The following is a 21,804-nucleotide window of genomic DNA, read 5'->3' on the forward strand; positions in this document are numbered from 1 at the left end:
ACAAAGGTTAGGAAAATTCCCTCCAAATGATTCCTCCTCCCCAAACCTGGCCTAAGCTTCAGGTGCTAAATAACAACAATAATGTTAAGGGATTTTTATTATTAAAAAATAAATAACAGGATAAAGACAAGTTCACCCTGGAAACAGTGGAGACTGCAGGTAGATACAATAGATTTCCTTTAAATACACTCATTTCTTGAGAAGGAGTGGGCAGGCTAGAGCTGTTCTCTCTGCTTCCCCTCCCATCTAAAGAGGTGGAGATAGGAACAAGGTTGAAATAAGATAACTGATTAGCAACAGTCTCACACTGTGAGGGAGGGAGGGAGGGAGAGTGGGAGGAAGGGAGAGAAGGAGGGAGAGAGAGAAAGGGAGGGAGGGAGGGAGAGAGAGAGAGAGAGAGAGAGAGAGAGAGAGAGAGAGAGAATAAATGAGTGTCAGGGAGGCTAGTGGGGGGACAGAGTTTTTTAGTTCTCCACTGCATTAGACTTTCTAGAGCCTGTTCCCTTCATCAGTGACACAGGGACCCAGAATCAACCATAACTAAATGTGAACTGAGGCTCCTTGTTTCCCTTATGTAGCTTCACTGATAAATACATTATCCACTGAAAGACACTGCAGGCGACAAAACAAAACAACTAAAAAACTAAACTTGGCTAATAATTTGCTGTTTACTCAGAATTCAATCTGTGCTTAATGGCCTTGTCTTTTCATTGGGATCTCTGGATGTCTGTATCAGTCGGGTTGCTGCTTCAGAATATAAGCTCATAGGGAACGGGGCCTCTTTGGGTTTCACCCAACCCATAATTCACTTATTGCAGCCCTATATGCCTTGGGGTGTATAATAAATAGTTCTCCGTGGGGAGGATCCTAGGGTTATAAATAGGCAGTTCAACAGGGGGGCGGTCTTAACTGCTTTGCTGTATTATGAAGACTACCAGCATCTGCTCAGCGGCAGCCTGTGAGGTTACAGTGTTCAGAGTTTGAGTAAGCCAAAATATGTGAAGCCGGTCCCATGGCTCACTTGGCTTGGATCAGTCACATTGACAAACACTGAAGCACCTGGTTGTAATTCAAATACTCCTCCCAAGTGAATGGATTGTTGCCCGCAAGGTTTGGAGGAACTGTGGGTATTTGCCGCTCTAAGTAAGATTCTCTCAGATCCACTGGTGGACTTCAGGCAGAGGCTGGCTATAAATGGAGCTTGACTCGCAGCTTCCCGATTGGAACAGAAGGTGACTTGGGCATAGATATAATAGAGTCCTTGTCTTTTAACAGCCAGCTGTTTCCCATTTTCGAGGGTTACCAAGTTGTTGCTCATAGTGTAATATCCTTTTTGGGCCCACTGTAGAACTGTAATGGAGAGGAGAAAAATTTGTGGTGAGATGAAGCATAGCATGATTCACATTCCAACAAAACATAGTTTAATGTTGACACTAATTTCATATATGAATGGAAGTTTGGGGCAATAGGGACTTTTAAGGACCCTTCCAGCCTTAAGTCTATGGCTGACAAATTATCATGGGATTTATAGTCAAATGAAGCTCGGTTCCAATCCAAGCTTTATTCAAGCATAGGCAAATCAATCTCTGAGTTGCAGTTTCTCATCTGCAACACTGGGCTAATATTACAGCACATTTTAGAGACTTGTGAAAATTAAATAAAGTAACAGAACACAGTGAGTTTCCTTCTCCCTTTAGAGTTCTTAAAGCTAATTTGTCCTTGAACTTCAGAAAGTGTGAACGATTTCAAAATTACACATCATAAATTATGCATTCCAAAATATTCAAGCAAAATCCTTGCTAATATTAACATTTATTTATTCCTTTCCTTAAATTTTACAAAGTCAAAGAATTGCTGATCTTCCTAGCTCAGCCTCTGCACAGAGAAAAGGAAAGACCCCATTTCTTCCTACCTGATCAAGCCGTTGCAAACCTGACCTGCCTCCTACAGCAAGAACTAAAATTAGGCAAGGAAGTATGAAAATAAACCTGTCATTTCACTATGTGTTTTGATCTCCCATTGTAGTGGGCGCCACCAACTTGAAAGTATATGTATTCTTGTGGCTAAACCAGAGTACCCACCAACAGTGTGCCATTTTCTCGGCTGAGATGTTGAGTGGGTTCAAAGTAGTGTGTGCACCTGATTTCAAATCTCAGCTCCCACAGAGAGTTAGATTGCTGGGGTGGGGGTTGGGAAGAAGTAAAAATATTGATGCATTTGCTTCCTTGAGCTTTAAAAAAAATCCTATTTGGTGGTCTTAAGCCTATCTGGGTGCAAGATCCAACCTGTTAGGACTCATCCTTTAATATAAAAAAGGCATCTGAAATGTCTGACTTTTTGGCCCTCCAGACCACTTCAGAAATGGTACTTTATTATGATGTTTTCACTTTTAGACCAATTGAGAAAACAAGTGCAGGTTTCCTATCTTTTAGTCCACTAAGTTTATTTTTATAAGTCATAATCTAATTTTCAGCCTTGCTGTGGGATGTAGGTCAAGTCTGCAGCAGCATGAGCAAGTAAGAACTAGAGGTTTGGGACTGGGGTAGAGTGAGGAATGTTACTTTTTCCCACCTGGTCCCCTGGGAACCTACTGTGATGCAGACCATAAAATATACTAGGACCAATATCAATAATGGTCCTTTTAGCAGAATCTGAACATCATGAAATATATCCAAGGGCAAAGATTTATATACAAATGACCAATGGGAAGCTATTTTTGAGGAGGCATCTCTGTTGCTGTTATCCAATCTGGGTGAGAAGGTGTCATGTGGATGGCCACCCTGGATATGCCAATATAGTTGTGATATTCTCTTATCTATAAGTGTATTTTCTAAGAAAGGGGTACTTGGTGGAATTATTAAATATTGTGGGAATACTGGTATTAATGAAGGACTTTATGTCACTCTTGTGACAGCTAAATTACAGTGAAAAAAGCTAAGTAATGTCACCTTACATTTGTATAGCATTTGACACTATAATGTTCTTCCACATTAGCTGATTTGATGCTCAGAGTCACTCTGTGAAGTGGGGCAGGAAATTGCTGTGTAGGTAAAGAGACTTGCCCAAGGTCACCCAGCAAGTGGTAGTCGTGGTTCTTGAGCCTCAGTGTTCAAAACTCCTTATCTACTGCTCTTACTCCCATACCAAGATCCACGATAACCATTTATAACCACTAAGAAACCAAAATCTCACCTTAGAGATGAGGCTGTCTCTCTTCTCCTCTCCTCTCCTCTCCTCTCCTCTCCTCTCCTCTCCTCTCCTCTCCTCTCCTCTCCTCTCCTCTCCTCTCCTCTCCTCTCTCTCTCTCAAACACACACTCTTTAAGACTCCATTCCAGAGCACTGTGCTGAATATTTCAAAGACTTCTCTGATGCTCTCAGACTGCATTTATGTAAATGGGGGATTTTATGCTAGCGTGTGTGTTTCCATCCATTTATCAGATGTGACACATTCTCCAGCACCAGCTATCAGGAGGTACAGATTTGGGAAAAAGATCTAAGGGCTAGAACAATGGCAGAACGTATATGGAAATAAAGTCATTCAGAGTTGAAAAGATTACAATATGTTTTCTGTTGTTACTTCATTGGAAAATCTAACATCCTGGCACCTACTGATCTTTGCAGAATGATTTTACCTTTTAATTTCCTTGAGGTTGGCCCCCATGTGAGGCTGAGGTAATCATACATCAATTGACAGATGGCAGGAAATGCCCCCTGAGGCCCATTTACACACAGTGAAGAAGGGTTAGTAAGAGTTCACAGTCAAGTCACTACCTGCCATCTCTTCTATGTTGTCAGAATAATGGTCTCTTCACCCAGTAATTCATCATTTAGAATCAGCCATTGAACAAGAACATAATGAGAACATCAGTATTGCTTCCCACCTCCTTTTGTCCCTTCAAGTCCCATCTTTACATTTGAGCTCACTTTGAAGACAAAGGAGAACATGTGAGAGGTGCATGAGTAGGTTTATAGATTAGGCCCCAGAGGAAGAGAGGAACCTAATCATTAGGCTGCATTGCATCAGTATCCCAGCCTTCCCCCTTGGATGGCTGATGCTCAGATGCTTTTGGACTTACCAGATGCTGTTTTACTACTGGCTTCACTTATGACATGCGCTGCAATTTGAGGATCCTGATCACCTAAAATGAAACAAAAAACAAACTGTCAGGCCAAAGTAATGCAAAACTGCCCATGGAACTATTTAGTTCAGTTCCACATCTGTGTAATAGAGACTGTGTTTAAATAGGTTATATAAAACTAAGGGTAGAATGGTTTTTAATCCTCACAGTGGGAAAAGTTGGTTTCTAAAAAACCTGAATGATTGAATTGACTAATTCCACTGATCCTATTTTTCTTATAGTTGTTCAGTACTCAAGTCCACTTCACATAGATTGACACAGGCTAAAAGTACTGGTCTGCATTAAAACATACTTTGAATCTTGCTTTTAGGAACAACTTCCATCCATTGGGAATGTTAGTGGGTCCCAAGGTCATGTCTGCACAATTAGCTAGTAAGATGCTCATGGTGTCTGATTTGGTCAAATAATCGGCTAAACTATTGTATTTATCTCTAATTGTTTCTTATGTAAAAGGCTTGCTTCTTAATTAGATGTGCTGATTGCCTAAGTGCAAAGATTGTGTGGAAGTTTCTTTTTGTCCAGTAATGAGGCTGGTGTCAGACACTTTGTAGACGCCCTATAAATATTTAGTCAAATTGCATGACCTAAATTACAAGTTTTGTTAAGTTTATAATTTTTTCTGAAGACTGTTAAGCAGCCTGTATGATTAACTTCAGCCTCCACATGAAAAGTTTCCTCAAATTTTACTGTACTTAATAGATAACACGGTTCAACGCAACATAGAGTCAGTCTAAAGACAAAACCTTCATGGAAATCAGATCACCCTTTGCATCTAGACCAATAGTTAAAGCAAGGTTTGAGTATGCTCTTTGCCTCAGAAAACAGTGTCTGTATTTCTGTATGCACAGGGTAGTGGCAAAAGTAAATTTACAGTTGGACATATAGAAAATAATATAATAATAAATATATAATAATACAAGAATAACCTGTTTTGAGTGTTCACAACTGTAAACCTACTTTTGCCCTACCCTGTATGTGCATATGTATTTGTGTGTATTAAATTTACAAAACCCATACCATCATTTTAACTGACTTTGTGATATAATAGTCTCTCTAAAAACACCCATCTACCAATTTTTCATCTTTCTGATACTCAGGTCATTCCAGGAGTTATTGTGTTACAGTCTAAGAGGAACAGGGAAAATTATGGAGTCATCCAGAAAAGGAGGTAACTAGGAAAGGAAAGGGTCTGGAAAGGATCATAAGAACAAGAGTGGAAGGTACTGGGGAGGTTTAACCTGGAGAAGAAAAGGTTTCTGTGATTACTGTTTTCAATATCTGGACAGCTGCTGTGTAGAAGAGGAATTACACTTTGTTTCATATGGCCCCATAGAGCAGAACTGCTGGTTCCAGTGAGTGGAGATTATAAGAACAAAATTCAACTCCAGAGGAGAAAAGACTTCTCTCATGTAATATAGTAAACTTATAATTATTAGACCCATTCAAAGATGGGCCAGGCTGCTTTATGAGATAGAAGGTGCCTCGGCATATTTTACCAGAGGCCAGGCCAGATGGTCATGGCTGTTGTGAAGGAGATTTGTGTCCTGGATGTGGTGTTGGATTTGATAACCATCAAGGCCCCTTCAAACCAAGAGATGTTCTAGATACTCTCACATCAAGAACAAGGCAAAGAATAGAATATTGTCACATTGGCTCATTCCTTGATTTCAGAGGCTCCACTGGCCATGGTTCCCCATGGAAAACTTATTGAGCAGTGAATGCCACTGCTACCAAATGATGATTTTCTTATCATCTTATCCCATGTAGGTGTTATGATTGCTTTGATCATGGTATTGAAAATAATGGAATTTCTTCATACTTGGTACTGTCAGAATTAAAGGAACCCATCCAATTGTATTCCAGTGTTATTTCCAAGGCTAAAAGTTCCCTGATACAACACTGGGTTACTCAATATAATCAACCTTATAAAGCTTCCTTTTAGTTTTTAAGTATGCATAGAAATTGGTAAACAGCAACCTACCTTTTTGCTGTTGAAAGTTTTTTTCTTTCTCCTTCACTTCATATCCCGTTATATCCTGAAATAAAAATCATTGCAAAAGATCATTTTGACAGGGAGTCTTCTGTGGGGTTTTAGAGGTATCATTCATTTGGTATCAATCCTTACTCTGCTGCCTGTTTCTAGTAAGGATTATAATATATGCTTAGATCCTGTCATTAATATCATACTGATTGGGAGCCCATGGCTCTGACAGATGAACTGACAGCCCAGAAAACTGAGGTGTAGACCTAGAAGCAGAGTCTGGTTTTCATTATCTTCATTCCAGCATTCTCTCTAGACGAGAGGCGACTATACTGACTCTTCCTATGACCCCAACCTCCCTGGTTTTGATATGTATTTGCAAATAATGTTGAATGGGGAAATGATTCTACCCTGGGAACTGGTATATAGAATGTTATTAACATAAAGCCTAGTATATATCTATTAGAATAAAATTTGTCTGAAATCTCCCAGAAAAATGGTAACAATAAGTTTGATTGTGGGAAGAAATCTCAACATTTTTATTTTGTTGTTTCAGTGGGCTGAGGAGATTCTCTTGTTGCTGGTGGTGTGCCCTTGTGTGGCCTGCGTTTACATGGGTGGGCAAAAGTAGGTTTATAGTTGTAATACAAATAAATAATATAATAATTAATAAATAATAATACAAGATTAAACTGTTTCAACTACTCACAACTGTAAACCTACTTTTGCCAACCCTCTGTATTTAGAATAATCAACATGTATATAGGAAACACAGGCCATCTCCCAATGCTTCTGATGTTCAAAGGCAAATGCAACTCTTCTTCAGGGGTTTCTTCTCACTTGGCAACTGAAGGAAAGTTAGAGGTACTTAAAGAGTATAACAGGGACAGCAATCAACATGGGTCAGAAGATAATAAAGGCTACTGCTGCCATTTTAAAGATACTGAATAAAAGGCCTCAAGGGCATAACTGGCTGGCATGAGGTCACCCAAGGAGTCTGAAGCTGAAGTGAAGAGTGTCAAAACTGTGAGATCATATTCATAGGCCAGGTTTAACTCACACCATCACCCTATGCTCTAAACACAAGAAAGGAAGACAATAGTATTTTCACATCTTGTAATAATCAGTCTTGGGCTCCTTCCCATTACTAGAATCAATTTTCTACAGGGTTCTTCCTTTTCATTCTTCCACTAGAAGAAATTAGTGTTGTAACTATTGATTGTCTTCTTGTAGACTCAGCTCAGTTGCCAGATGTGAGGGTATAAGTTAAAATAACCTATATCTCTCCCTGGCCAGTGTGGCTCAGTTGGTTGGAGCATCATCCCGTGTACTGGAAGGTTTCAGGTTTGATTCCTCGTCAGGGCACATACCTAGATTTCAGGTTCTATCCCTGATCTGGAGACAACTGATATTTCTCTCTCTCTCTCTCTCTCTCTCTCTCTCTCTCTCTCTCTCTCTCTCTCTCTTCTTCCCTCTCTAAAATAAACTTTAAAAAAATTAAAAGAAAAGAAGAACTTGCACCTCAAAAAGCTCACATAGGCCACAGAGCCTCAACTTTCCACTTGAGGTGAAGTGTGGCACTGTGAAAGTGTGGCAACAGGAAAATGTTTGTGAGATAACAAGTAAACAAATGAGTATTTAGTGTCTTTTCAAAAAATGGAGTGTGATGATGGAGGTTGAGATATTTTCAAGCTAGGTGTCAGGGCCTAGCCAAGATGAGAATGTGAAGTCAGCAAAGTTTGCCTTTTATGCACCCAACCTTGCCTTTCCGAGAACTTTCCCCCAGCCACATGTCCCAGAGCCTTTTTTCTTGCTTTACACCCCACCTCAACTGAAAGACTTTTTAAAGATGACTTTCAGAAAATCTGGGATTAGTTATTTCTCTCTCAGTGGGAACTCTTGTGGCAGGTATGGACAGATTAACCTTTAGCTTAAAAAGGAAATGCTTTGACCCTAACTGGTTTGGCTCAGTGGATAGAGCGTCGGCCTGCAGACTGAAAGGTCCCAGGTTCGATTCTGGTTAAGGGCATGTACCTTGGTTGCGGACACATCCCCAGTAGGAGGTGTGCAGAAGGCAGCTGATTGGGCTTGGTTGTTCCGCTGTTCAGCCGTCCGGTCTAATTAGCATATTATGCTTTTACTATTATATATATATATATATATATATATATATATATATATATATATATATGAAAATGCTTTGACCCTATTAAAGATATCTCAGGAATTAGTGGGCAGACAATCGTGGGACTAATCATTCTAACACAGTGTAGGGTGGGTAGTAAGTGTGTGTTTTTTTTAAATCCTCACCTGAGTATATATTTTTCCATCGATATTTTTAAGAGAGAGTGAAAAGGAGAGAGAGAGAGAGAGAGAGAGAGAGAGAGAGAGAGAGAGAGAGAGACATTGATTAGTTGCCTTCTGCTCAAACCCGGACCGGGGCCAGGGATCAAACCTGAAACCAAGGTATGTGCTCTTGACTGGCAATCAAACCTGTGACCCTTCAGTGCACTGGCTGGCACTCTAACCACTGAGAAAACTGGCCAGGGAGTGAGTAGAAAGTTTTTTTAAAATATATTTTTATTAATTTAGTTTCAGAGAGGAAGGGAGAGGGAGAAAGAGATAGAAACATCAATGAGAGAGAATCATTGTTCGGCTGCCTCCTGCATGCCCCCTACTGGGGATCGATCCTACAACCCGGGCAAATGCCCTTGACTGGAATTAAACCTGGGACCCTTCAATCCGCAGGCCGACACTCTATCCACTGAGCCAAACTGGGGAGGGTGTGAGTAGTAAGTTTTAATGTGAAATTACACTATTCACAATGATGCCTCCACTACCCTAACATAATCCCATTGTCCCACCAAAGTGACAGCTTGGTGCTACCTGCCTCAGTATATGAGTTCCTTGTTATTAGAGGTGTTCAAACAGAAATTGGGGAACAACTTGGCAGGGACTGTGAGGAGAAAATTAAAGTTCTGTATTGATAATTGCATCTGATGATTTCTAAGACCTCTTCAAGTTCTATGATTCAGTACCCCAAAATTCAAACCCTAGGTTGCTCTGGACCATTCAGATTCCTACCCAGAAAGACTGCTAATGTTAGCTAAGAATATAAAAATTTAATTTGGGGTTATTATGTAGCTGACCTGTTAGGTTAAAAAAAAGTCCGAAATATTGTTCTAGAATGAGAAATTTGGGTGGATGGATATTGGAGCGGGGTTCAGTCTTTGGAGGAGGATTGGGTTTGTGGAGGACTTTGTGTTTCACCATCATGCGTATCATAGGTACAGATGACATTGACTCAGATTCCACCCCTAATTCAGTAGAGACACTGGGCTTCCTCTGTCATATGTCAGGAGCCCCAGTTGACAAGCCTGAGAGGTTCTGCCTTTTTAGAATATGAAACTTTGGAGCTGTTGTGTGTGGGTTATTTTTTTGTTTTTTGTTTGTTTGTTTTTTGTTTGGTTTGGTTTGTTGTGTGTGTGTGTGTGTGTGTGTGTGTGTGTGTGTGTGTGTGTGTGTGTTTTATGTAAGCATAAGCAGAGAGACCAAATCAGCTGTTTTCCTTACTTCTATCCTGGGTAGCTGATTTGGGAAGCTTTACATATCTGACCTGAAATAAAGCCATGAGGAATTGGCAGTTCAACTGTAAAACTCGCAGTAAGGAAGAGAGCAGAAATAAAGCAAGAGCCCATCTCACTGCCTTTGGAGGGATTGTGAGGAGAAAACTATGTAAGACTGATCACATAATTACAGAATGTCAAAGTTGGTAGTGCCCTTACAGATAATCTCAGCCCTCTCATTTTATAGATGAGAAAACTTAGGTCTAAAGAGGTCATGCAATGAGCACATTTCACACATTATCGGGATTATTAACCATTGTTCTGAAAGTGGCTTTATTTACATTTGAATTTGCAACACCTCCCAATACTGGCTAGAAGCCTCAAAGAACTAGAAAATAAATTCATTTCTACACCTTACAAATAAAAATTTATGAGTCTTCAAATAAAACATAGATTAACATAAAGAACCTAAAAGCCAGCAACAGAGTTGAGCTCATTCTAATTCCCTTAAGTGGCTCAGGAATAAGGAAGGTATTAGAGTCTTCACTACTGGATTAAATTACAAATCTGGGACAATATAGGCGGAAAGGAATAAGCTCAGAAATAAGATCTTAAACCCTTCAATTCTGGGTTAATAACACATCATCCATATATGAAAACTAATTCCTCTTGGTTTATCCCACTACCCACCCACATGGCACAGGGCTGCCTTCAATGTGGAGTACTGCCTCTCATTCATGACCCCAGAGTGGGCTGAGGGCCAAAGGTATATGACTCAGTGTTCTGAGTGAGAAACAGATAAAAAAATTCGTAATGTTCTGCTTCAAGAGAAAAAGCCCTTAGATATTTTGTCTATGAAGATGGAATCAATGTTGTAGGTACATCCTCAATGAATGTTCTAAAAATTCTTGTTTTAGGTACCCATTATATGACTTCATGCTGAGTACCAACCTGTTGATCTAGAAAGCTTCAAATTCTCTCTACTCCAGGTCTTGACTGGCCCTAGAGCGAACTGGTTTCATGAGCAAGTGGTATTATATGGTGTTGGTTTGAGTGGCACTGAGAAGGACCATCATCCATTCCCCACACTTTTCCTCACAATAAAAGGAAAAGATCTGACTTTCATGGCACTTGGAATTCCATCATAAGCATTCCTTCATGTCATGTTAGAATGTATCCATCTTTAGAAGTCTCTATGAACTCCAGTAAAGGCAATACCTTAGCCTGTGGCCTGCCAACACTGCAGCAGCAAATGGTTATCACTTCTCTGGAAAATGGGTGCACAGTGAGAAGGCATCAAGATTTGTATGGGAAGATAAGAAAATGCAAAAAACAGGCTTGGTGTACTTCAAAATTTTCCCAGAGACAGCTGCGAATATAAGCTTATGTGTATGTGTGAATGTGCTCATGAAAGTATGTTTTTTCCCTTAGAAAGTCTTTTTTGTCCTTCTCAAGAACATTTCTATGAATGAACACTTCTAACTTACCATACCCTTTTAACATAGGATTTTGGCTTCATTTCTTTTCTTTTATTTTCTTTTTTTTATATACTCATACTATGTATGTATAAATAACAAATGTTTAAACTTTTACCTTGTCATGTTTCAGTTTCCCAGCAGAAGTACTAAAACTTTTCAATGACACTTTTTACCAACAACTGAGCTCCTTACCTTGACGAAGGCTTCAAACTGGCTTCTAATTTCCTCACAGTTCAGTAAGGATAAGGACTTCTCTCCTTTGTTGCACCTCTGTATCATTTTCATGAACACAAAATCTTCATGAAGATTCCTTTCATCTTCTATCTGTTTGTAAAATAACAGGGACATGAGAAATGTAATTCTGAAGAATGGCACTGATGATGTCTGCCTCTACATTTCCACAGCATCAACAATAGGAGGAGGGTTTTTGCAGACATGCATGGGGAATAAAAAGGTACACTGAATTATTGGTATTTGGTATTAACAGTTCAAAAAAATCTACAAAAGCCAGCAACTAAAATGTCAGATTATCTGTAACTCTAGGTGGAAATCAGAGCTATTCTAATACAATTTAATCACAAAGTATAAATTTTAAAATGTATTATAGCAGCAACATTCTATAATTGTCATATTCCCTATTGCTCCAGTAATTATTGCTCATTATAAATAGTCTTGCAAACTAGTTCTCTACTGAGCAAATTTTCCCACTTCATTTTAGTGTTTGTGATGAAGAAGTTAATTTGCAATGTGTGTCAATTAACTCCAGTTCTAATTACATCTCTCTTTTTAACTTTAGTATTTGCAGAAAACATTTGAATTTTTAAAGAATCATCTTTCATTTCCAAAGTTAACAAGATATTTTATTTTCCAGTGTCTTAGAATGTATGGAATTCACTTGTATAATCAACTAATTCTCTGCCGTTTTCTTGTTTTAAGATTACATATTTGGATTCAAAACAAGATGCATTTAGCCAGTGGCTTTCACTGATATTAAGTGCACACCTAAATGCTACATTAAATTTGAGTCTACCCAGGTCAATATTTACCCTGTGGAGTCTAGGCTTATGTCCAGGCTTTGATTGGCAGAGCCCATTAGGCCAAACACAACCAGACCAAAACCACCCCACTTTTTTCTCAGCAGTGAGTAACCCAATGAATTACCTCAAACATCACTGTCCCACTATATTCTGATAGAAAACCACATGGTCTTAATTCTAGGTTGGCATTCCAATAAAAGACAGTTAAATAATCCTGAGAAAATATAGTCTCCAGATACTATACATCCACAATTCCCACATCTAAACTTTTAGGAATGGCCAAATAATTGATCAAATTTCTCCTTTTCATTTATGATTGATATTTTGTCAACACAGCCAATGATTCCCCTCAATGAAAGTGGGTAGGCGCATCAAAACAGGATAAATCTTAATGGTTATCTTTTCCTAAGAATGAAAAACAACCTGCTAAGTTACTCTACTCTTTTGTTTCTATAAGTCTAACCAAAGAATGTAAACCATCTTAGAAGGAAACTGGGCAGCTTGCAACTACAATCAGAATTTGACCAATTATACAGAGAATGCCACTTTTACTAAAAGACAATTTCTGGGATTTATCCATATCTATGTTAATCTGAAGCACTATGAAATTTGAGATCAAATTGATATTATCCTTCTGTAGTTGGAAATTTAAAATAAAAAAATTGTTTCCATGATTAAAAAATAGTTTACTTTTTAAACAAAATTTTAGCAAACCATTATATGCAATGCCTACATAATGCTTACTTTGTGCCAGGCTTTGTTCTAAGCTTGTTACAAGGCTAAATTCATTTAATCAATGAAGTGGATAGCATTATCATTCACATTTCTCATATATGGAAACTGAGGGATAGAAATGTAAAATAACTTGCTTAGGATCACAGAGCTAGTAGAGGGTAGAGTCAGGATTTGAACACAGGTAGTCTGACTCCAGAGCCCAAGCTCTTGACCACAGACAAGAATATGAGATTTCACTCACTAGACACAAACATTATGCCACAAGACTATTTATTGGTTTTGGTTCCTACCATTGTCCATCATTTGAGTAGAGCTAAACCAACCAACCCAGAAATTGAAGACCCCAAATTTAGTTAATAAAGATTTCATCTTACCTTGTCCAATCTTCTGTGAAGATACACAGCAAAAAGTGCGGACCCAATCATCTGGGTGATAACAAAAACAGTAAGTAAATACATAAAAATTTTCATACTGACGGGTGGTCCACTAGTCACAGGTCGGGGAGAAGGTTGGCTGTATGTTTCGATCATGCTGCTTTAGAGTTGAAATATCTTCTGCTCGAGAAGGTGACAGAGGCAGCATGAGAAGACTGTCAAAGTGGCCACCTTACTCAGAATTAGTTAAGAGCATACAATCATCGCAGCCCACACTTCCTGGAAAATGTGCTTCGTAGTCTTCTCTCCCAGCAAAAACGTTACGTAAAGGTTTTTTTTCTTTCTTAAATTATACCCATATCATTCACTTCCAGGCTTTCCCTTTTGTTAGTAAAGAAGAAACAAGTTTCTTCTTCCATACATTCATTCTTGCCTTAAAATGTCATAGACTTCTCAACAGACAATGGCAGTATTTTCCAATTGCTGTCTAACTTTTGGGGTTCACCAGTTTCAAGGAAAGTGATAAATTAATCCACCAGCAACAGACACATTTCATTTTCGTTCTTACTAATGTAAAGCGGGAACTTGGTATCTAGGGAAAGAAACAAATGAAGATAAAAGTTTGGATTGATTTTATGACAGTGTGTCACTAGCTAATTGCTTCTCAGGACTTATTTAATATTTAAACCCAACAAAATCCCAGCAACTATTCAAGTTGAGACTACATGGCATAAAGCAAAAAAGAGTGATAAAAATTATTAAATAAAATTTAGCTAGAGAGATAATTTAAGAAAAATACATTTCTCAAAGGTCAAGAGAAGTAAGGTCTTGAGGGAAATCAGGCCAAAACTCTACGATTGATGTTAAAGTAGGAATATTAGTTTGACTTAGCCAAATTGCCTGCTTATATTGTTCCAATCCATCAGATCATTGCTGATGCCAATGTAACTGTTCAGAAAAGGTGAAATAGGCTTCACCTAAGATAACTAAATTATAGTCCTTGCTCTACCAATAAATTGCTATGGACCACAGGCAAATAACTTTGTCTCTCTAGACCTCAGTTTTCTCATATTCAAAGAGGGCATATACTGCCTTGCCTATACTATAGGTTGTTGTGAAGTACAAAAAAGAGGTGTATGAAAGATCTTTCAAATGTGTTAAGCAATAGACAAACAATTTTTATCCTGAAATTTTTAAAAAAAAATTTGTTTAGCCTAAGATATGAGTTTTCCAAGTAATTGTCAACTCCTTACATACTAATAAAAAAAGAAAAAACAATAACATTAAAAAACCCAAAGTTTTGTTAACCAATTGAATCACTGAGGTGTGTAAGATTATGCATTTCTGAATGGCTTTTGCATGGTCTTATCAGATTGCCTTCAAAATTAAACCAGTCGTGGAAATCCCTACCCACATCCCAACCTGGTCTAGAAACCATGACAAGTTGGCTTTGGCGATTCCTATAAAATTGTTTTCAGAGACAAATAGGAAATGTAACAAAATGCTCCGATAGGCATGCTATCTGTAGAGTTAGCACCTGCTTTCTTCCCCTCCCACGCCCCAGCATCCTGTCCTGGACCCAGATCTGCGTAGCTTTTCACTATATCTGCCAAGTAGGTGACTTCAATGCACGTGATAAACTTTGATCAGTCAAGTAAGAGGCTTCAGTTCTTAGACAAGCCTTTGTTCCACTAAAGGAAAATTATCACAAGAGCCAAAATGGGCTCGAGGACTTCTCCAAGGCCAGTTTCATATAATTACAGAATGCCAGAGCTGCAAGAACCCTGCAAAGATAAGCTGAAGAGACCACAGAGATGCAGACAATGTAAAGATTTGTTCATGTGACCAAAAAAGGTTGTCCAACCTCCCTGCCTCCACTTCCTGATCGCCCACCTCCTACAGTCTGACTTCTGCCCACAATATTCCCCTGAAATTGCTCCCACCATTATTAGTTCAATAATTTTGGTCAAATTCTTTCTAGAGTTTATTTTTAGTGACTTTCCTATTAGTCTGTTGACCTATTATTCTGTTCTCATCCTTCTGAAAACTCGCCTCCCTTGCCTCTCAGAAAACTTCTTCATGGATCCCTTTATTTCTTTGTATCCTTTAAAACTTAGGTATTCCCTATCCTCATTCATCTGTTCTCACCTCTCCTCCCTTCTCCCTCTTCTCATTCTACATATTTCCCTTAGGTGAGTCCCATCCATGTTTATAGTTCTCAATATCACCTTCATTGTGACAAATCCCAAATCTATAACTGTAGCCCTGAACTTCAGATTTTTAAGTCTGGCTACCTCTGAATATTTCTACTTGGATATCTCAAAGCCACCTCACATTTGTCATGCTCAAAACTTAACTCAACTCCCCACTCCACTTCCAACCCAGACCTGTTCTCTCTCTAATGTCTCTCTATCTCAGTGAATGGTACTACTACACCCACCTAATTGTTCAAGTCAGAGTCCTGGTAGTCATCTATAATCCCTCTCTCTCTCTTGCCCAAATTACTTGCCAATCCCAGTGGTTCCTTCTCCCCAAAGCTTCTTGATTGCCACCACTTCTTTCCATTTCCCCTGTCAACATCCTAGTCCAGGCCCACATCCTCTCTCTGCTAGATTACTGGACTGTACTCTCCTAATTTATCTCCTTGTTTCCTTTCTGTTCCACTCCATCTATCCTCCATATTTCCAGCAGAATGTTAATTCTAATTCTTATAATTAACCAATCATCTAATCTAATTTGAGCCCTCAGACTCTGCACTAGACCCAGGGAAGCAGATTGATAGAGTTTAATGTGAATGGGATTAGCTCCAGAATCACCTTCTTGTACTTCAATTCTTGAAGCCCCTCCCCCCCCACACACACACCGATTCTTCTTCTGACTGGTCCTAGGCACAATTGGCTACCTTTCTAGTTTCTAAACTTTATTTTCTGATTCTGTATCAGATGTCCTTTGTATTAGACCCCCAATACCTGCCTCTGCCCCAGCAAGGAATGGCTTGGTCCTGGTTTTGGACCCCCTTTAAAAATATTCAGCTGCTTAATGCATCCAGAAATGATTTTTAAACTTTGTTACAAAGAAATGTATAGCTCTATAAAGTACATGAAAGTGCCTGAAGCCAAAGTAAAATATTGGCCATCTTTTTCTTAGCTTACAGAAAGAATTAAATTAATGGATTAAATTGTTTCAATTTTCAGTTTTTCTTACACAAAATTATCTGAAATGTCTGTCACCCTTTTCTACTACTGCATTTCTTGTAGCTAGTGCTGATCTAAAGCAAATTAGTATCAAGGGAAAACTAAAAAAACACAATGGATTATACTTCAACAGCTTGTTTTTTATGTTAATGAATCTGCTTGTGGTTGTGATTTTATATTGATAACCTAGAACACAGTCATAGTTTCTGCTAGGAAAATTATTTCCAGTACATGTAAAGAGTTAAATAGATCAGTGTTTTGTTTGTTCTACAAAGAGCCTCACAAAGATTCTTTTCCCTGAACATGTCTGGAAAACCCTTGTGTAGAGGCCAGCATCTCCATCGTTAGCACAGCACATGATCTGACCCCTACCCACATTTCTGTCTTCATCTCTGCAACTTACTCATGCTCAGCTCTGGGAATCAACCATATCAAGTGAGGCTTATTTCACAAAATGTGCTGTGCTTGTTCAAGCTGTTTCTCACTGAGCACACTGACTCCCTCCTCTCTTATCCATTAATGTTGAAAAGGTACTCTGTCTGTGAAACATCCTCTCCCAGCTGACAAAGTGTCCTCTTCTGTGCTTAATCTATCATAGCATCATAATATCACATCATGATTGACTTGTCTGGAAATTTCCATACCATTAGAAGAAAAAGACAATTTAAAAAATTCAAAATCCTTGCTTCCTGACACACTGTAAGGAATTCATAAATCCTTTCCAAATAACAAAATTTTCTTTTAAAGGGATAGAAAGGGAAGTTGTAAAACAATCTAACCTAGTAGAATAGCACTGGCTAGCCTCTCTAGTGATACAAATCAGAATATATTTAAGTTTTTCTTTATTCCTTAATTATCTCTTTCCTCTGGGGTCAATCCCATTTGTTTATTTTGGTCCTTCCCTTTCATGTTGATAGTTTCCCTCAAATATGTGGTGACCCTTATGAATGAAAAAATGATGTTAGGTTTTATGGGTAGATGGCATGAGTTTCCTCTGCTATAATGTTGATCTGTTTCCCCCACAAACCTCTCTCCGGAATGGGAGGGCTAACTGTGGGTTCTGTTTAATTGGGTAGGGCCTGTCAACAGACAGACTTCCTTTTATGTCATGTGGGTGGAGAGGCAGGAAGGCCAGGGACCCCCACAACTGATAAAATTAGGAGGGCTTTCCTTTGGGGGTGGAGCCCTGTAGAGGTTTCCACTTTTGACTGATGCTGGTTTTCCTTTTGTTTTCTTTTTCGTTTCTGTTGTGGAAGTTCCAGGATTCTCCTTAGAGCCCTCTCCAAGCAATTTTAGCCTGAGGGCAAAAGTAAAATATTGCTGCTAACAAAGGGTCCATGGGGGAAGGCAGAGAGTGAGAAAAACCTCCATCTTTCCCAGTTTTTTCCACCAGAGCTCTATAATGAGTTACCATAATGATTGCCTCTCAGCCTACCCCTGCTCTTTGCATTTATTGACTCTGAGATTGGTGCCTCTTTGGGAAAACCCATTCTTACCTCTGTTTTCTTGAGTTGCCATATTTTCTGCTCTGATTTCTCTGTTAGTCAAGATTCATTGGCTTTCTTGCTTTGCCATATTCCTCAAAATTTATTTCACATTGATGTCACCTTTTTGGTTTCCCATGGTGGTTGTAGTTTCATTATTTTTACATTTACTTTTGATTAAGTAATACATTCACATAGTTTAAAATGTAAGTGGTACAAAAGATTGCTCAATGTACAGTCTTTCTTCCACCTGTTCCTTCAGGTCCTCCATTGTCAACCAGTGTTATCAGTTTTATGTATCTCTCAGAGGTGCTTTTTCATTTTATTTTTTATTGTTTAAAGAATTACATGTAGTAGTACATATATCTCTTTTTTCCCCCTTGACCTTCCCCCAGCCTCCCCTACACCCTGTCACATGCCCTCATCCCACCCCCCCCCAATGTCTTGTGTCCATTTGTTGTGCTTATATGCATGCATACAAGTCCTTTGGTTTATCTCTTCCCCCCCCCTCTCCAACACTCCCCTGCTTTCCCACTGTAATTTGACAGTCTGTTCAGTGCTTTACTGCCTCTGTATCTACATTTTTGTTTATCAGGTTATAATGTTCTTTATTTTCCATAAATGAGTGAGATCATGTGGTATTTTTCTTTCATTGCCTGGCTTATTTCACTTAACATAATGCTCTCCAGATCCATTCATGCTGCTGCAAATGGTAAGAATTCCTTCTTTTTTATAGCAGCGTAGCATTCCATTGTGTAGATGTACCATAGTTTTCTAATCCACTCATCTGCTGATGGGCATTTGGGCTGTTTCCAAATCTGAGCTGTGGTGAATTGTGCTCCTATGAACATAGGGGTGCATATATCCTTTCTGATTGGTGTTTCTAGTTCCTTGGGATACACTCCTAGAAGTGGGATTACTAGGTCAAATGGGAGTTCCATTTTTAGTTTTTTGAGTAAACTCCATACTGTTCTCCACAGTGGCTGCACGAGTCTGCATTCCCACCAGCAGTGCACGAGGGTTCCTTTTTCTCCGCATCGTTGCCAGCACTTATCATTTGTTGATTTGTTGATGATTGCCATTCTGACAGGTATGAGATGATACCGCATTATCGTTTTAATATGCATCTCTCAGATAATTAGTGACTTTGAGCTTGTTTTTATATGTCTCTTGGCCTTCCTTCTGTCTTCTTTAGAAAAGATTCTATTTAGGTCGGTTGCCCACTTTTTTATTGGATCATTTATCTTCCTTTTATTAAGTTGTATGAGTTCCCTGTAGATGTTAGAGATTAAACCTTTATCAGTGATAACATTTACAAATATGTTCTCCCATACAGTGGGCTTTCTTGTTGTTTTGTTGATGGTTTCTTTTGCTGTACAAAAGCTTTTTATTTTGATGTAGTCTCATTTGTTTATTTTCTCTTTAGTTTCCATTGCCCTAAGAGCAGTATCGGTGAAGAAATTGATTCGGCATATGTCTGAGATTTCTTTGCCTGTGGATTCCTCTAGTATTTTTATGGTTTCCCATCTTATGTTTAAGTCCTGTATCCATTTTGAGTTTATTTTTGTGTATGGTGTAAGTTGGTGGTCTAGTTTCATTTTTTTGCATGTATATCTGGGTTCTCTATTCTATTCCATTGATGTATATGTCTGTTCTTGTGCCAGTACCAGGCTGTTTTGAGAACAGTGGCTTTGTAATACAGCTTGAAATCTGGTGTTCAGATCCCACCTACTTTGTTCTTCTTTCTCGGGATTGCTGTGGCTATTCGGGGTCTTTTTTTATTCCAGATGAATATTTGGAGAGTTCTTTCTAGGCCTGTGAAATATGCCATTGGTATTTTAATGGGGATTGCATTGAATCTATAGATTGCTTTGGGTAGTACGGACATTTTAATTATGTTGATTCTACCAATCCATGAACATGGTATGTTCTTCCATCTGTTTATGTCTTCCTCTATCTCTTTTTTCAGTGTCCTGTAGTTTTTCGCATATAGGTCTTTTACCTCCTTAGTTAAGTTTATTCCTAGGTATCTTAATTTTTTTGGTGCGATGGTAAATGGGATTGCTGTTTTAGTCTCTCTTTCTGTAAGTTCACTATTGGTGTATATAAATGCCATAGATTTCTTGGTGTTAATTTTCTATGCTGCTACATTGCCGAATTCATTTATTAAGTCTAATAATTTTTTGATGGAGTCTTTTGAGTTTTTTATGTACAATATCATGCCACCTGCAAATAAGGACAGCTTTACTTCTTCTTTTCCAGTTTGGATGCCTTTTATTTCTTCTTCTTGTCTAATTGCAATGGCTAATACTTCCAGTACTATGTTGAACAGGAGTGGTGAGAGTGGGCATCCCTGTCTTGTTCCTGTTCTTAGGGGAAATGGTTTTAGTTTTTTCCTATTGAGTATGATGTTGGCTGTGGGTTTATCATATATGGCTTTTATTATGTTGAGGTATGATCCTTCTATTCCCACCTTGTTGAGAGTTTTTATCAAGAAAGGGTGTTAGATTTTGTCAAATGCTTTTTCTGCATCAATTGATATGACTATGTGATTTTTATCTCTCAATTTGTTTATGTGATGTATCACGTTTATTGATTTGCGGATATTGTACCATCCTTGCATTCTTGGAAAAAATCTTACTTGGTCATGGTGTATGATCTTTCTGATGTGCTGCTAGATCTGATTTGCTAGAATTTTGTTGAGGATTTTGGCATCTATGTTCATGAGGGATATTGGTCTGTAATTCTCTTTCACTGTGTTGTCTTTATCTGGTTTTGGGATTAGGGTGATGCTGGCTTCATAGAAGGAGCTTGGAAGTGTTCCTTCCTCTTGAATTTTCTGGAATAGTTTGAGGAGGATAGGTTTTAGTTCTTCCCTGAATGTTTGGTGAAACTCCCCTGTGAAGCCATCTGGCCCTGGGCTTTTGTTTGCTGGAAACTTTTTGATGACTGCTTCAATTTCTTCCATAGTTATCAGCCTATTGAGATGTTTAGATTCTTCCTGATTGAGTTTTGGAAGGTTGTATTTTTTTTAAGAATATGTCCATTTCCTCCAGGTTGTCCAGTTTGTTGGAATAGAGTTGTTCATAGTATTTTTTAACAATCCTTTGTATTTCGGTGGGTCTGTTGTTATTTCTCCTCTTTCATTTCTGATTTTGTTTATTTGTGTCTTCTCTCTTTGCTTCTTGGTGAGCCTGGCTAAAGTTTCATCAATCTTGTTTATCCTTTCAAAGAACCAGCTCTTAGTTTTGTTGATCTTTTTTATTTTTTATTTTTTATTTTTTGGTCTCTATGTCATTTATCTCCGCTCTGATCTTTATTATTTCCTTGCTTCTGCTTACACTGGGCTTTTCTTGTTGCTCTCTTTCTAACTCTGCGTTGTAGGGTTAGGTAATTTATTACCATTGTTTCTTGTTTTTTTTCAGTAGGCTTGTAGAGCTATGAACTTCCCTCTCAAGACTGCTTTCACTGTGTCCCATAGATTTTAGATTTTGTGTTTTCATTGTCGTTTGTTGCCATGATGTTTTTTATTTCTTCTTTGATCTCTCTGGTAACCCAATCATTTTTTAATAGCATGCTGTTTATTCTCCATGTGTTTGATTTTTTTGGATTGTTTTTATTGTAGTTGATTTCCAGTTTTATGCCACTATGATCTGAGAAGATGCTTGATATGATTTCTATCATCTTGAATTTGAAGAGACTTTTCCTGTGACCCAATATATGGTCTATCTTTGAAAATGACCCATGTGTGCTTGAGCAGAATGTATATTCTGTGGCTTTGGGGTGAAATATTCTAAAGATTTCAATTAATTCC

The 21,804-nt window shown here is 38.5% G+C and overlaps 1 protein-coding gene across 1 annotated transcript; it reads right to left on the minus strand.

Annotated features, from left to right (window-relative positions):
- Window positions 1–973: 973 nt before the first annotated feature.
- CD40LG (CD40 ligand) lies at window positions 974–13,468 on the minus strand (the record flags this gene model as incomplete). Its single annotated transcript, XM_079764415.1, has 5 exons — window positions 974–1,350; window positions 4,079–4,141; window positions 6,123–6,177; window positions 11,359–11,490; window positions 13,313–13,468. 5 exons carry the CDS (start codon window positions 13,466–13,468, stop codon window positions 974–976), a joined length of 783 nt encoding a protein of 260 aa, XP_079620541.1.
- Between the last annotated feature and the right edge of the window lie 8,336 nt (window positions 13,469–21,804).

Source organism: Cnephaeus nilssonii (assembly GCF_951640355.1).
Source record: "Cnephaeus nilssonii genome assembly, chromosome: X".
Lineage (NCBI taxonomy): Eukaryota > Metazoa > Chordata > Mammalia > Chiroptera > Vespertilionidae > Cnephaeus > Cnephaeus nilssonii.